Source organism: Leuciscus leuciscus (genome assembly GCF_965113295.1).
Source record: "Leuciscus leuciscus genome assembly, chromosome: 3".
Lineage (NCBI taxonomy): Eukaryota > Metazoa > Chordata > Actinopteri > Cypriniformes > Leuciscidae > Leuciscus > Leuciscus leuciscus.
In genome coordinates, this window is record NC_138727.1 from 35006487 (window position 1) to 35022448 (window position 15962).

At 36.5% G+C, this 15962-nt stretch overlaps 1 protein-coding gene across 1 annotated transcript in view; it reads right to left on the reverse strand.

Moving 5' to 3' along the window:
- The window catches only part of tbck (TBC1 domain containing kinase), a 57404-nt gene extending 41446 nt beyond the window's left edge, over window positions 1–15958 (reverse strand). The window contains exons 1-18 of the mRNA XM_082164307.1: window positions 15801–15958; window positions 15225–15443; window positions 12350–12422; window positions 9801–9915; window positions 9365–9438; window positions 8683–8824; window positions 6639–6699; window positions 6451–6512; window positions 6002–6063; window positions 4465–4613; window positions 4239–4377; window positions 4034–4133; window positions 3210–3259; window positions 2970–3099; window positions 1997–2095; window positions 1571–1633; window positions 1173–1299; window positions 1–26 (exon numbers count right to left, since the gene is read on the reverse strand). The exon at window positions 1–26 is cut by the window's left edge and continues 25 nt beyond it. Of these exons, the coding sequence (XP_082020433.1) occupies window positions 1–26; window positions 1173–1299; window positions 1571–1633; window positions 1997–2095; window positions 2970–3099; window positions 3210–3259; window positions 4034–4133; window positions 4239–4377; window positions 4465–4613; window positions 6002–6063; window positions 6451–6512; window positions 6639–6699; window positions 8683–8824; window positions 9365–9438; window positions 9801–9915; window positions 12350–12422; window positions 15225–15417 (1665 nt within the window). The 5' untranslated portion in view covers window positions 15418–15443; window positions 15801–15958. The remainder of the gene's footprint in view (window positions 27–1172; window positions 1300–1570; window positions 1634–1996; window positions 2096–2969; window positions 3100–3209; window positions 3260–4033; window positions 4134–4238; window positions 4378–4464; window positions 4614–6001; window positions 6064–6450; window positions 6513–6638; window positions 6700–8682; window positions 8825–9364; window positions 9439–9800; window positions 9916–12349; window positions 12423–15224; window positions 15444–15800) is intronic.
- Between the last annotated feature and the right edge of the window lie 4 nt (window positions 15959–15962).

Genomic DNA, 15962 nt, shown 5'->3' on the forward strand with positions numbered 1-15962 from the left:
GAAAGGGGCGCAAAGCGAATCCAAGCCTAAAGCAAAAACATCAAATGAGAGAGTCATCAACACACATAAACAAAGGAATCTCATTAGACTTGTCAAGAACATGCCAGGGCCATATTTCACCCTAAATGAAATGAAAATAATAATAATAATTAAATTAAATTAAATTAAATTAAATTAAATGTTTATATTTTATATATATATATATATATATATATAAAAATTTAATTAAATAATAATAATACAATTATTAAATATAATACAATTAAACATTCAAGCCTATTTTAGGAGAGTAAAGATTTTTAAATAAATAAATAAGAAAGATTATTTAAATTGATACATCATGGCAATATTTGTTGTATTGCCTATAATGATTCTCATGAATATCAGCATTGTAGTACAGTAATGAAAATATGACAATTATTTTTCTGAATAAAGGGAACTGCAAATAAACAGCAAACTGCACATTTTCTTTCATGATAAATTACATATCCTGATAAGAATTATTTGGGGGAAACATGCTTAATTGTAATGATAATAAATGGCACAGTGAAAAATAAGCTTCATTTTCTTTATGGAAAATATAATATCGTATCATTTTCCTTTGAATTGTAGGGTGAAAAAGAATGCATTACACTCCTCTAGAGTTTAATTCTAATAAATATAACATCCTGAAAATAGAGCAAATTTTCTGTATTCAAAATAAAATTAGTTATAATGTAAACTAAAATAAAACATTATGATAATTTGCTAAGATATCGTGAAAATTATAATGGGGTGGGGGGGTGGGGGGGGGGGTGGAGGAAGGATGTGCATAATTGTAATGATAATAAATGCTACAATGAAAAACACCTAATGGTCCTAAAATAAGCTTAATTATCATTATATTAAAAATATGAAAATGATCATTTCTGATTATTTTTCTTTGCATTAGGGTGAAATATGACGCAGAGATGTTCTTGACAGGTTGTGAGACTCACCCACACAGACATTAATAAATCACATCAGCGCACACACTTGATTTGATCTGTTATCTTTATCAGATAGTAAGAACCTTAAGGCCACCAGAACGTAGAGATGCCTATTACACATGAAACACTACGAGGCTTTGCTTCCATCTAGTGGCAGAAAGAGGAAACCGTGCATATGACCCCACCCAACTATTGCTCCATCACCTTGCCAGTACACCAGATCAGGATGAGACACCACCCAGGCCTTGAGCACCCGCCGAAACTTGACGTGACCCTGAGGTGACGACAACAGCTCATCGTACTGGTGACAGCGAGGGATGTCCACTTCAATCTGTGTCACAAATGATCAACAAACGTCTAAAGCTTCTAATGCATAAAAGCTGCAGTCTTAAATGAAGTCAGATGAGGTGGGCGACATGTCTACGTCAGCGCTGTTTGCTCCTGGATCGCTTGAAATATTCAGCAGTGGATAGTCAAATCTTAGCCAGGCTTAAAGGTGAAGACAGGAACTCCGCAAACAAAGTGAATTATTCCACAGGCTGATGAATTATTCAGTTTTTCAATAACCTCAATCAGTGCAAACACATGGAAGTGATTCTCACCTGTCTATCAGTGGGGATGGGCGTGTCCTTATCGATGCCGTCATATTTCGATTGGATATCCCCCTGTGGGAGTTATATATATTGATTTGAATTTGAAAAAATAAATAAATAAAAATAGGAGTGTTGCACTAAAAGACATGTTTACTAATACAATGGAAAAGGTCATTGCTTAAAAGTGAAATGTACATTGAATTTATGTCAACATTTGATTGTACACATCATGCAAGCACAGGAATCAATAGTCCATTAATGACCAAAAAATGCCAAGCATGCTTTTTAGTCTGCAAATGCATCAACATTTTGATTTGACTCAAAAGAAATCAAAAGTTCCCTGTTGAAAAGGTTGTGAAACGCCCACTGCTGAACAACAACAATATATCCCTTGACAATCCGTTCCGCGGTGTAAGATGCAGTATTTCTTGGTACCTCAACTCCTAGTAAGGCTGCCCAGGCCAGACCCCTCAGAAGAGGAGGAATATCAACCCGCGCCTCCCTCCAGACCTGGTTCTTCTTGTAGGGGTACGCCTAAAAAAAATAAATGCAAAATATTTATGGCATTATTAAACCAGGGAATCTCATAAGACCTGTCGTAAAGAAAGAAAAAAAGAAAGAAAGAAAGAAAGAAAGAAAGAAAGAAAGAAAGAAAGAAAGAAAGAAAGAAAGAAAGAAAGAAAGAAAGAAAGAAAGAAAGAAAGAAAGAAAGAAAGAAAAGTGCTTCAATTATATTTATACATCATGGTAGTATTTGCTGTATTGGCTTTAATGATCAGCATTGTATTACACTAATGAAAATATAATGACAATTATTATTCAGAATAAATGGAATTTTAAAACAACTCTGAATGCATTAGAATAATGAGATTTCTGGGGGAGAACATTAGTTTAATTTTCATAAAAAATAACATCCTGAAGTTAGAAATAGTTTTCTTTATGCAAAATAAAATTAGTTATTATTTAAACAGTAAAATATTTGTTCATCATGGTAGTTTTACAGCCTGCACTTATTTATTTATTTATTACAGTACATTTATTTTATAGTAATAGCAGCAGTGTTAAAACTCAATTTACGAGCTGATGAAGTCTATTGCTATGGATTATCACTCAACACAAAAGGCTCAGCTATCATCATCAACAAAAAAAGGTTTCAAAAGGACCAAAAAAATAAAAAAGAACATTAATGAGGTGAAATGAATGTTTTTGCTATCTTTATGAAAATGGCAATGACCCAGACCCTAAAACTCACCTCGAAAAACTACTTCTGGCATTTTTAGATGAAAAAAAGCACATAATTAAGAATCTTTTATGAAGCATTTTTCCTGTGGGTGGACATCCATCATGAGGTGATTTCATCAGCTATTCTTATATGGTCATTTTCAGAAACTGTGTGTGTGTGAAGGACCTTGAGCAGTCTGTCGAAGAGGACAATGCGGGTGAGCTGGTACTCGGTATCTCTCTCCCGGATAATGAGGGGCAGTGTGATGGTGGCAGACAGTTCATTACTGCTGTTAGACTGAGTCAGGCTGGATTGCCTGCGGGACACACGGGACACACGGGACATTTCTGTTCCATCAGACAGACACCGACACACCAGAATACTGAACACAAGCTGAGAGATAATGAACAAGAGAGCATTTCTTACTCATCTTCTAATAACGGATAGAACGTCTCTCCAGCAACATCCTTCAGCCTCTACAATGACAGATCAGAAGTGTTTTAACAGGTCAAATTACATTATTATTGATTTGTAAAAAAAAAAAAAAAAAATCATATGGGGCACCAATATTGTCCAGATTTAGTTTCAAAATTTTGGACAACTTCAACAACCAAATTTGTAAAAAGACATTTAAAAAAGAAAATAGGTTTTCAAATGTATGATTTTTTGTTACTTTAAAATTAACCATATAATATATGTATATATACACAGTTTTTTCTGGTTCTCGGATCTGATTGGCTGAGAGCCTTTTCCAGCCGTGCGATATTCACCCAGTATCAGAGCTGGAACCGTTTCACCATTTGTATCACTCCAACTATCATGGTGGTCGAGCAAATCCACCATATTTTTTAACAATTTCGCTATTGTGTCATGAAATGTCGTTTTTTAGGCGAAAATGTAGTTATTTAGACCTCAAATATGTGACTAATATATAATCATAGTGCCTATTTTACAATCTGTTTAGATGCTTTCGCATATAGATATCTATATTAGGGCTGTCAAGCGATTACATTTCTTTAACTAATTAATTACACAATGTGGCGATAAATTAATCGGATGAATCGCAAATTAATCGCACATCAAATTTGGCAAGAATTAAGAAATTATCCCCAAAAGATAATGTAAAGTCATTATTGTGTTAAATGAGAAAAGCAACAAATACAAAAAATAGCTTTAAGAGAAAAAAAAAAAAGGTTAATTAAAAGAATATATTTTAACATTTGATGTCCCATACGAGCAAACACACTAACGTTTTTGAGCTGATAAAGAGAAAGTGTCACAGTTGTGTCATCCAGAAGAAAACTTCTGTCCCGGCCTTGACCAAAAGACTCTCCATCCTCCAAAATGAACCTAAAGAACAAACACATTCGACAATGGTAACAAGTTAGCTGAATGCAAACGGCTACTGAAATAATAGTAAAGCTGGTAAATAATGGATCGGAGCTGTGCGGGTACTTGGGAAGGGTGCAGGCGGGAGGTTTTGACTGGATGATCTCTTGATTGGTCAGCTCTTTCTCTAGGTCTCCTCCTGCCAGACACCACAGGTGATACACCTCATCTATGCCTCTCTCTACCAGGTAGTTCTCTCCATCATCTACACAACCCAGCGGAACAGTCATTTACCTTATTTTTAGCATTTACTTCAGCATTTTTCTCTAGTGCGAGTTCTGTTGACCCGAACCTTTACAGAGTTCGCTGATGTCCTCAGGAAGCTCTAAATGTGCACAGCGCGGGGCGGCAGCGAACAGACGCACGGGGCACTGGTAGGGTGTGTACTGACAGGACATGCTCTCAAACACAGAGTCTCCCAGAAGCTCGGCTGGGGTGGCTCTGAAAGACAGGAACAATTAGTGAAGACACTAATCATTATTTTTAATGCATGCATAAGTTTGCCTTGCTCTGTTTATTCACATATCTATTAATAATTAATAGATAGCAAATCACTTCCAGTGACATGACAATTCAATTAGACCAAAGTGAACAACTAGGGCCAAGTGAAATATATGTTTACAATCCAAAAAACATTCACATAATAAATAAAACAATAAATAACCACACACACACACACACACACACACACACATATATATATTAGGGATGCATGATATATTGGCCACCTTATCGGTATCGGACAATATACGTTCATTTTGATGTTATCGTTATCGGCCCGATAAGAACATTTGGCCGATATATTAAAGCTGATAAATAATGGATTATTTCCTACAGCTGAGACACTTCAGATGCGCACTGTTCGCCATGATGCTTTTGAATTGCTTGAAATATGATTGGAATCACTTCAAAAAGGAAAATGTGCAGCGCAAGTCTTGTCATATAGGCTACAGAAAATTATAATGACAAGATCATTAGAATTGTGTGCTTGGGACATGGATTTAATGGTGAGACTTTTTTGTAATCAGGCTCTCAAAAATTATATAAAACTTCTGATTTCGATATATCGGTCGATATATCGGTTATCGACTTTCAAAATTAAAGAATTATCGGTATCGGTGCATCCCTAATATATATATATTAGTATTATTATTAATATTGTTAATTGACCTGTAAATCTGTATTCTTGTCATGAATTAGAAATTCCCCTAATTGATTTATTCCTATTTATTTTTTCAGTCTTCTGCATGGAACAACAGCTGATAAGCTGGATAAGCAAGAGACATTTGTTTTTGTTTTTGTACTTATAGACTGTATATTGACTCAGTTCCCTTTATTGCCATGTTGTTTAGGTAGGGATGGGGACAGGATATTGTGTGTTCGTTAAAACTGGTTCATAAGTTTTGCATCTTCATTGTTAATTGTAACTATTGTTAAAATCGAAATAAATCGAGTATTTTAAAAGAAATATTCTAATTATTTTATTTATTGATTTATATATTATATTATTATTTAGATGTATTCCATTTATATGCACATTTGAGTATCAAATGAAAAATATAATTTGTATAACAATATCACCCATCGCAAAGAAAGAAGTAAAATAATAAACCGCTACATTGGAAACTAATCATGCCCTTTCCCACATTGTCATGTATAAGAATAGCCGCTAACAAGACAGTCCTTGTATTTGTCAGGAATTAAAAAGAGATGCAATATTTCATGGCATAATGACATACTGCCAAACCATCCCTTCTGACTGCACGAAAAGCTTTGGAAGATGAGAGTAAATAAATAGATAAATAAATAAATGATAAAGGACAGGCTACCTTTTTGAAGGGAGAAACGTCAGGCATTTCCTCAATAAAGCCAGCACATTTTCAGGCAGCTCCTGGGGAAAAAAGTCAGAGACAAGAATATTAGTAAAGCATGAAACCCAGCCAAACTCTGATAAATCAGCACTTTCTGTCATTCATGCTATAAACTCCACTGAAAGTGAGGTTTTATGAGGACATTTGGAAAACATTAGCCACACGACCAGTGCGCACTCAGTTTCAAGCTAAGAAGAGTTTATCTGAGAAGTTTCAAAGTAAACCTTTTAAAGTAAAAGCCCTTTAAGATGAAACCACTAAGATAAACCACATCTTACTGTGACAACTTATTGTGTACTTTTCTGCAGTAAAAGAATTAGAGAAAAAACAATCGAATTGAGATTTATCTTTGTATGGAAGGTAAAGTACAAAGATAAAAGACTATCCATTGAGAGGAGCAAACTGACCTTAACAGTATCCAAGCACCCGTGTTCCTCAGCAAGAACAGTGACTATGTCGTCCATGCATCCTGTGTAGACAATAAGTATGCAAAAAAAAATCTGAGATATTCCAATGGTGAAATTCATTACAACAGAATATGGGCAAAATAATATGATGTGAATACATAAATAGTGTAATGTAAACATGAACTCACCTAAGGTGATGATGAATTTCATTCTCTCACTAATATCAATGTTCTGCAGAATCTGCCTTCCCTATTGGACAAAACAAGTCACATGATATCATATAGTAAATGTTATAGAATCTTTGTGGCCACAGTTAAAAACTCAGTGAAACTGACCAATGAAAGTTAATAATTCTGCAGTGAGCAAATGTTCTACTCCCTATTACAAGTGCCAAAAAGTGCAGTATACAATAGAGCATACTGACTGTAATACAAACTCTATACCACAATGCCATGTGCTCGACTTGACCTTGTACTTCCTGTGGAGTAAATGAGCCGGAAACTATATCAATCACCATTTCATGTTGGATTGAGAAAACTGATCCAATTTATGGTTTTCCTAAAATGGACTATCAAAACTCTGGAAAATCCTTTAGACTTCGATCAATAGATTTATCTGTCTGTCTGTCTGTCTATCTATCTGTCTGTCTATCTGTCTGTCTGTCTGTCTATCTATCTGCCTATCTGTCTGTCTGCCTAGCTGTCTGCCTGCCTGTCTGCCTAACTGTCTGTCTGCCTAACTGTCTGCCTGTCTGCCTATCTGTCTGTCTGCCTAACTGTCTGTCTGCCTAACTGTCTGTCTGTCTGCCTAACTGTCTGTCTGCCTATCTGTCTGTCTGCCTGTCTGTCTGCCTGCCTGTCTGTCTGCCTGTCTGCCTATCTGTCTGTCTGCCTAACTGTCTGTCTGCCTAACTGTCTGTCTGCCTAACTGTCAGTCTGCCGCCTGTCTGCCTAACTGTCTGTCTGCCTAACTGTCTGCCTATCTGTCTGTCTGCCTAACTGTCTGTCTGCCTATCTGTCTGTCTGCCTAACTGTCTGTCTGCCTAACTGTCTGTCTGCCTGTCTGTCTGCCTGCCTGTCTGCCTAACTGTCTGTCTGCCTATCTGTCTGTCTGCCTAGCTGTCTGCCTGTCTGTCTGCCTAACTGTCTGTCTGCCTAACTGTCTGCCTTTCTGCCTATCTGTCTGTCTGCCTAACTGTCTGTCTGCCTGCCTATCTGTCTGTCTGCCTGTCTGTCTGTCTGTCTGCTTATCTGTCTGTCTGCCTATCTGTCTGTCTGTCTGTCTATCTGCCTGTCTGTCTGTCTGTCTGTCTATCTACCTGCCTGTCTGTCTGTCTGACTGTCTATCTGCCTGTCTGCCTAGCTGTCTGTCTGTCTGTCTGTCTATCTATCTACCTGTCTGTCTGTCTGTCTGACTGTCTATCTGCCTGTCTGCCTAGCTGTCTGTCTGTCTGTCTGTCTGTCTATCTGCCTGTCTGCCTAGCTGTCTGTCTGTCTGACTGTCTATCTGTCTGTCTGTCTATCTGCCTGTCTGTCTGTCTGTCTATCTACCTGTCTGTCTGTCTGTCTGACTGTCTATCTGCCTGTCTGCCTAGCTGTCTGTCTGTCTGTCTGTCTATCTGCCTGTCTGCCTAGCTGTCTGTCTGTCTGTCTGTCTATCTGCCTGTCTGCCTAGCTGTCTGTCTGTCTGTCTGTCTGTCTGTCTATCTGCCTGTCTGTCTATCTGCCTGTCTGTCTGTCTGCCTGTATGTCTATCTGCCTATCTATCTATGTCTGGCTGTCTATCTGTCTGCCTGTCTGTCTGTCTGCCTGTATGTCTATCTGCCTATCTATCTATGTCTGGCTGTCTATCTGTCTGCCTATCTGCCTGTCTGCCTATCAATCTGCCTGTCTATCTGTCTGTCTGCCTGCCTATCTGTCTGTCTGTCTCTCTGCCTATCTGTCTGTCTGTCTGTCAATCTGCCTGTCTATCTGTCTGTCTGCCTATCTATCTATCTGTCTGTCTGTCTGCCTATCTGTCTGTCTGCCTATCTGTCTACCTATCTGTCTGTCTGTCTGTCTAGTATTCAGTGTATTTAAACAGTAAAAAAAAACAACAAAAAAACATTCAGAACATTTTGCAATCAACAACATTAAATGAATGTCCTGGGGGTAAAAAACAAATGATTTGCATTAATGTAAAATTCAGTTTAGTGCTTGTTGAGCTGAATCAATGAAAACTCTGAGAGCGTACCACACAGAGTTCAAACAGGAGCACCCCGAGAGACCAAACGTCTGTTTTGGGCCCTGAAGGAAGCGGGGCCTCAATGATCGAGGGGTCGCTGGAATACAAACAGCCTTGAGCAATAACCTCTGGAGGCAGGTAAGATGGATACCTACGAAAACAGAGAGGAACAGACGACACGGTTGCTGGAAAGGTCTCACAGAGAGCAGATGTGGTCCTTGTGATGCCAGATAACAAAAGACGTGTCCCACAAAACCCAAATCACAACCGGATATTATAAGACAGCCCCCTTAGAGAACATGAGGGCTCCTGGTCGTCCCACTCAGATAGGTTATTTAGGATGCCACATAAGGAAGCCGCTTTGATATCCAGAATCTGCTTTTGATCAAAACAAAGATGAGCCATAATGATGCACATCTAATGTCAGTTCATCTTTCTTTATTATGAGAGCACAGCGTGACCCATTGATCTTTTTTTCCATGAAAAGCAGACGCTTCGGTTCTGAGCCACAATGCATCTTAAAGAGACGGCGGACGAGATTTAAAGCTCGCCTTGACTTTCTGCTCTGCTATAATGATGCCGAGATGTTATCTGTACCCTTATATAGACACCAAAGCACGTGAGTTTCATTTTGAGGAATATGAGGATACAGCAGGAAACAAATGGAAAACATTATAGCTGAATGACATACCCAATAGGGAAGTCAACATCTGCTCCGTGGTCGGTCATATGATACAGGCCGAATTTGGCCAGCTTCACTTTACCCTGTTGAGTTCGTAAAAGAGTGAGTTGAAAGCAAAACATTGAGTTGAAAGCAATACAAAGTACGGTATCAATAAGAAACTGATCGTTCGGACAAACTTCATCATATTGTTAATATCTGTTGGGTTTACTGTTTTAAGTTTATCAGAATTATCTGTTTATTTATAAAGCTCTTATACTACAGCTATGAATTTTATTATTACATTTTTGAGCAACAATAATTACAGGTTAGAATTATAAAAAATAAATAAAATAAAAATAAAAAAATAAAAAATGGTTTTGAACACTTGGTCAACTCCAAATTTTTTTTACACATCATGCAGCATGCCAATGACTTCTCAATACACTTCCGTGACTCCACATACCTCACGATCCAAGAGAACATTGTTGGGAGACAAGGCGCGGTGAACCATGCCATGTTCATTCATGAACTCCAAACCTTCTAGCACTTCATAGGCAACGTGAAGCACCATCTCTGGACTAAGAAAGAGACAAGAACAACTGAAAATGAGTCAATTTTTAGAGCGTCTCAAACAACTTAATAGCGGCTTTCATTTTCTACTGATGTCAGTGTCACTATCAAGTCAAACTGAAATTCAATCACTGAATATGTATATAACAAAGTAATATATAAATGTAAGTAATCATGGATATACAAACTATGCCATGTTTGACTGAATGAGGCACTGTGAAGTCAAATAAAAGGCATAATCCAATACTACACATTAGAAATAGCATGGCAAAATACTGTATAATGCCTTTTGAATTCATTTAAGTGCCATTCATTCAAAATAAAATTAAAAATGTACTGATTTAGACCGTAGATGGAAATATAGCACTGGTTTAGCTAGGAATGCTGATTTTACAGCTATTTATGTGCTTATTGATACTGCATGAAAAAAAAAAGGGCTGAAAGTGAAAGACGAGGTTTCTTTTGAACTAACAATGAGCAGAGCAATTTATTAATTAACCTTTGTTAATAAAAATGTTCATGTTAGTTCACAACGCATTAACTAATGTTAACATTGTTCGCATCACTGGATGTTACTGTATGTCAACATTTTGACAGTTTAAACAGTTGACGTATTTACATCTTCACTGTCTTTTGTGACGCCTTGCGCTGGAATTCACGCTCTGCTTCTGTGAAAAGTAAACCCCGCCTACTTTGATTTGATTGGCCATCTCAATCATTTTGACATTAACGAACACTGTTAGACCGCTGAGGCAGACCAGACTAAACATTTTTAAACCTTTTTGTCATCCTAACAGTATTATTCTATGTGATAATAGTAGATCAATCTTTATTCTGAATCAGCAATATGGAATTAAAATATAAGGATGGTCACATAAACTAATAAATAATAATAATCAGGGTTTTGAATAAAGTGCTTATGTACTGTAGTGTAAACTGATGTTTTTCTATTAGACAAAGTTCATGGAAAGTTCTGGATGAAGAAAAACATATTCCTCATATTCTATAATATATTGAATAAACTACAGTATATATAAGAACATACTGAATAGATTACTCAATGGAGTAGTGAAATATTCCTGGACTGATCGGTTTGACTGTAAATAGTCTCTTGATGTTTTATATTTTGTCTAAAATGTGAAGCTTTACTGGTTTCAATTTTTAGTACAACATTTGCTCAGTCTATGGCAATAGTTTGAACTGATGTCACATTGGCCCAATTCACACCTGCTATTTTAACACTCATTATTTTCTTAAACTCTGATCCCAATGTCAATATTAATACAACATCTTGTTATTATATATAATAGTGTGAGCCAAAACACAAACAACGATCAAATGCTTTCACAAAAAGAAAAGCTTTGCAAAAACTGTCCACAAGAAGAATTTGACAACGGTGTCAATAGCTTCCACATGAGAGGATACAAACCACTAATGAATCTCAGAACAACAAAAAAAGCTCTGCCACAAATACCAATGGGTCTTTTAACCTGATAAAAACTAGTCACTGAGTGAAGTCTGAAGAATATGAACTGTTCAAATATGCCTTTCAGAAAACACTGTGTACAGTGATAGCATCAAATGATAATACCATGGTACAGTTTGGAAATTTATGTTGACTTTTTATTTCAAATAAATGCTGAATTAAAGTATTGTTACAAAAGAATTATATTTCAAATAAAAGCTGGTCTTTGGAACCTTCTATTCGTCAAATAATTCATTATAACATAATAATAAATCTTTCTTGAGCAGCAAATAGGCATATTAGAATGATTTCTGAAAGATCATGTGACACTGAGGACATTGGAGTAATGGCTTTGGCCATTTCAAATCAAATTAACCCTCTGGGTTCAAGGGGTTCAAGGGGTCCTTAAGATATTTTGACATTCCCTGACATTTGTGCTTTTTGCAGTTGCTTATAAACATATTAATGGCAAAGGTGTCATTACACTCTATTTAGCACAAACAGGGCTACCATAATATGTGAGCAACATGTATGTACATGTTTGTATTTTTGAGAGAATTATGTTTATGCGTGGTTATTGAAAAAAACTAAAAATTAAAGTTTCTGAAATAAGGCCACAAAACACATACTAAATATGTGTCCACAAGACTTTTGACTAATGGATGTTGTCGCCTAGAGTTTTTGCTTCAAAATGATCTGAAAATCATCCTGCCTAATCATTCACATAAAACAATACATTGATTTAAATTTTGTAAGACACTTTTTGTTTAGAAAGGCAATATGTGTGGGGGCGTGAATGATCATGAATAATGCTGTGATTCACACCTGAGAAGACAATTACTCGCATAATGAGCTGCATAATGAGCCTTTCATTCAGGTGACTTATATCCAATTTTTTTTTTTTTAAATGATCCCAAACATTTGAACAATTGTGTGCGTTCATCGAGGTGCATTATTCAGTAGGTCTTGATTGTTACCTGACTGGTTTCCCCTGCTTCAGAAGATCTTTTAGGCTTTTTTCATAGTGCTCAGCAACAATAACCAGCCGTTCTGCAAAATAACAAGAAAACAAAGAGTTTAAAGCACGTACTTGCAAAGATAACAAACACGGGAAAAAACATAATATACATGCCTTCTTGCTATTGTCTGCTGTATTAGGTTAACGTGAGATTTTTTTATTTTTTTTATTTATGATTATTTTATGTTTTGGGATAGTTCACCCCAAAAAATTTTTTTCTCATCATTTACTCACCCTCAAGTTGTTCCAAACCTGTATGAGTTTCTATCTTCTGTTCAACACAAAAGAAGATATTTAGAAGAATGTTGTAAATCAAACAGTTGACGGGAAAACTGGTATTTTTTTTTCATACTATGAAAGTCAATGGCTACCGTCAACTGTTTGATTGTGTTCAACAGACTAAAGAAACTCTATTATGAACTATCCCCTTTAAACTGGGTAATTTGGTTACCGTTCATGGGTGTACTAACTGTGACGTTATTGATAAGGATGGGGAATTGGCTCGCCGACACATGCGTAGCTGTTGTATGCGCAGGAGAAATGTACAGTGAATCACCTTCATTTATATAGTGAATTCAAAACAAATTGTTTCAAAGCAGCTTTACAGTGATACACCGGAAAAATTATGATTTAATGATGCAAACTAACAAACAGCAATTCTGTGGGAAAGAAAATAGTGTCATTGTTTAGCTGAAGTCATTGTTCAGGGTTGATTCTGTTCTGTTCAATAACCGTCTAAAGTTCATGGATGAAATGAGTTCAGTTCAGCTTTAGAGCAGACAACAGTGATGTCATCGTCGTCTCAGTTCAGCTCTCATCCAAAACTAAAGGCATCGATGGTTCCATGAAGAACTTTTAACATCCATGGAATCTTTCCATTGCACAAAAGGTTCTTTAAAGTGGAAAAAGGGTCTTTAGATTATCAAAATGTTCTTCACGCTAAGAAAAAATAATCTTTCAAGAACTTCTTTTGCACTTCCACACAAAAAAATACCTTTTGGTACCTTGATTTTTAAAGAGTGCAACAAGAAAAGATATTCAGTATGCAAATATGCAACTAAAAAACATCCAGGAAATGTCACAATATCTAAAAAAAAAACTAAAACAACAACACTTATTTTACAACTGCAACTGCTCTGAAGCGTACAAGATTCTTGTTTACTATTCCCATTTTAATCAGCACAGTGAAGAAGAATAAAAAACTAAAAAACTTCTTCCCTAAAGACTTAAAAACTGATTTTCAATATCCTCAGAAATGAATATTCCCTCCAGCAAGATGATGACCTGCATTCAAGGTCATTTCTCAAATATGAAAGAAAGTTATAACTAATAAATCTGCATAAAGTCATAAGCACTTCAAACACATGTGTTTGCATACACATGCATCGATCTCATAGGGCACGCATGCATGAACCAAAGTGCATTGTGCATGATAAATACTGAACTAACAGCCATAAAGCAAACAAAGATAAAAAGAAACAATCTCGCAGAAGGATTCCGCACATGAATAATGCCATTAAACCACAGAGATAAAAATCAAGGATAAAAGAGAATAAAACTCTGAAGAGCACCAGAAAACAAAACCAGACTTGACGAGACATTAAAAGGAAATGGAAAACATTTCAAATTAATGACTTGCAAAAACATGCCATGACATATTTCTTTTAATTTTAATATATGAAGAGCAGGATGTCCAATAGACAGCTAACTAGATATGACAACAATCTGGGTAACATTTTACAATAAGGTTTCATTAGTTAACTACACTAGTTAACATGAACTAATAATGAACTGCACTTCTACAGCATTTATTAATCTCTGTTCATTTTAATTTCAACATTTACTAATACATTATTAAAATCAAAAGTTGTATTTGTTAACATTAGTTAATGCACAGTGAACTAACATGGACAAACAATGAACAGCTGTTTTTTATTAACTAACGTTAACAAAGTCATGGCCAGTCATGGCCTAGTGGTTAGGGAGTTGATCTGGTGACCCAAAGGTTGCTGGTTCGATTCCAGAACTGGTGGGAAATGACTGAGGTGCCCATGAGCAAGGCACCTAACCCCTAATCGCTCCCCGGGCGCCACACAAGGCTGCCCGCTGCTCTGGGTGTGTGTATCCATGTTTGCAGTGTGTGTGTGTGTTAACTACTCACTACTCTGCTCCTAATGTGTGTGCATTAACTTGGATGGGTTAAATGCAGAGGTCAAATTCCAAGTATGGGTTACCATACTTGGCCGTCACGTGTCCCTTTCACTTTCCCTTTCACTTTTCACTTCAAAGAATAATAAGTACTGTCACAAATGTATTGAGTAGTTAGTTCATGTTAGTTAATACATTAAACGTTAACAAATGAAACCGTCCTGTAAAGTTTTACCACAATCTGATACATTTTGCACAAAAACTTTCTTGATCTGGAAAGCTCTATTATGATTGGATGATTTTATTTACATAGTGCTTCATATCCTACAGAATGATTGTTTCAAAGCAGTTTTACAGTTGTAAAATGTGAATATGGCAAGTTTATCAATTATAAAAATACTTCAATTTAGGTTATAAAGCAGCTCAATTCAGATTAATAACAGAGCCAATGTTGCAAAGTTCATCCATTATGAAACAAAACGGTTTACAAGGTGCACTATTGCTAAACCAAGCACTTCTGAGAAAAGCCGAAACATTTTCCAAAGATTCTGAGAGAGTAGCCGCATTGTTTTCAAGTTATATCTGTGAAATGAACTGTATTTACTATTATTTACCGATGTATGGTCATATTTGGGAATATTTGAGAGAAACATAATGCACTAAAGCAAAGAAAGCCATGATCATACCATGCTTCCCTCTGGTGATGTCCACATATTGGCACAGTCTGGGATGGGTGATGGTCTTGAGGATCTGGAAGCGTCCCAGGATCTTGATGGAGTTTGGGGTGAGAGGAAGTCCATTGCTGCCGCACACATCATGAGGAAGAGGAGAAGCGAAGAAGGTGGAGGCCCCCAGTTCAGCATCTCTGAGGGGCTTCATGACTCACCTGATGCTCAACAAACACACTGACACGGAGCACAGAATACAGTAACATATCGCTGAATGCTTTTAAATGATTTTCGTACATTACTTTGTCATTCTGAAATCAGTCAGGATCATGTTTTCTTTTTAAATACAACATAAATAGTTACTTACAACAGTTAATATCAGGATAACCTAGATTAATAATAACACTAAAACGTGTATATGTTTCATATTACAGCATAGCATCATATTTAGTCATTTACATGATTACAACATAAACTAAACCAATAATATTTGACGATATGTAATTGAAATACACTGTACACACATGGATTTCTGCATGCTTGCTGGCGCTTTGAACTGTGAATTACAAAAGCAAAATAAAATCAGCAGCATACCTGTTTATCTGAAATGAAAGACTGCTCCATTTGATTCACGTGTCCATTGATAATATTACAGGTATATATTTGTGATTTTGAGAGATCGGTGGAGTCTTCCGGAGACTGTAAACAGCTGAATCGCGTGACGTGTTTATCCCGCGCCAGCGAACAGCTGAACGA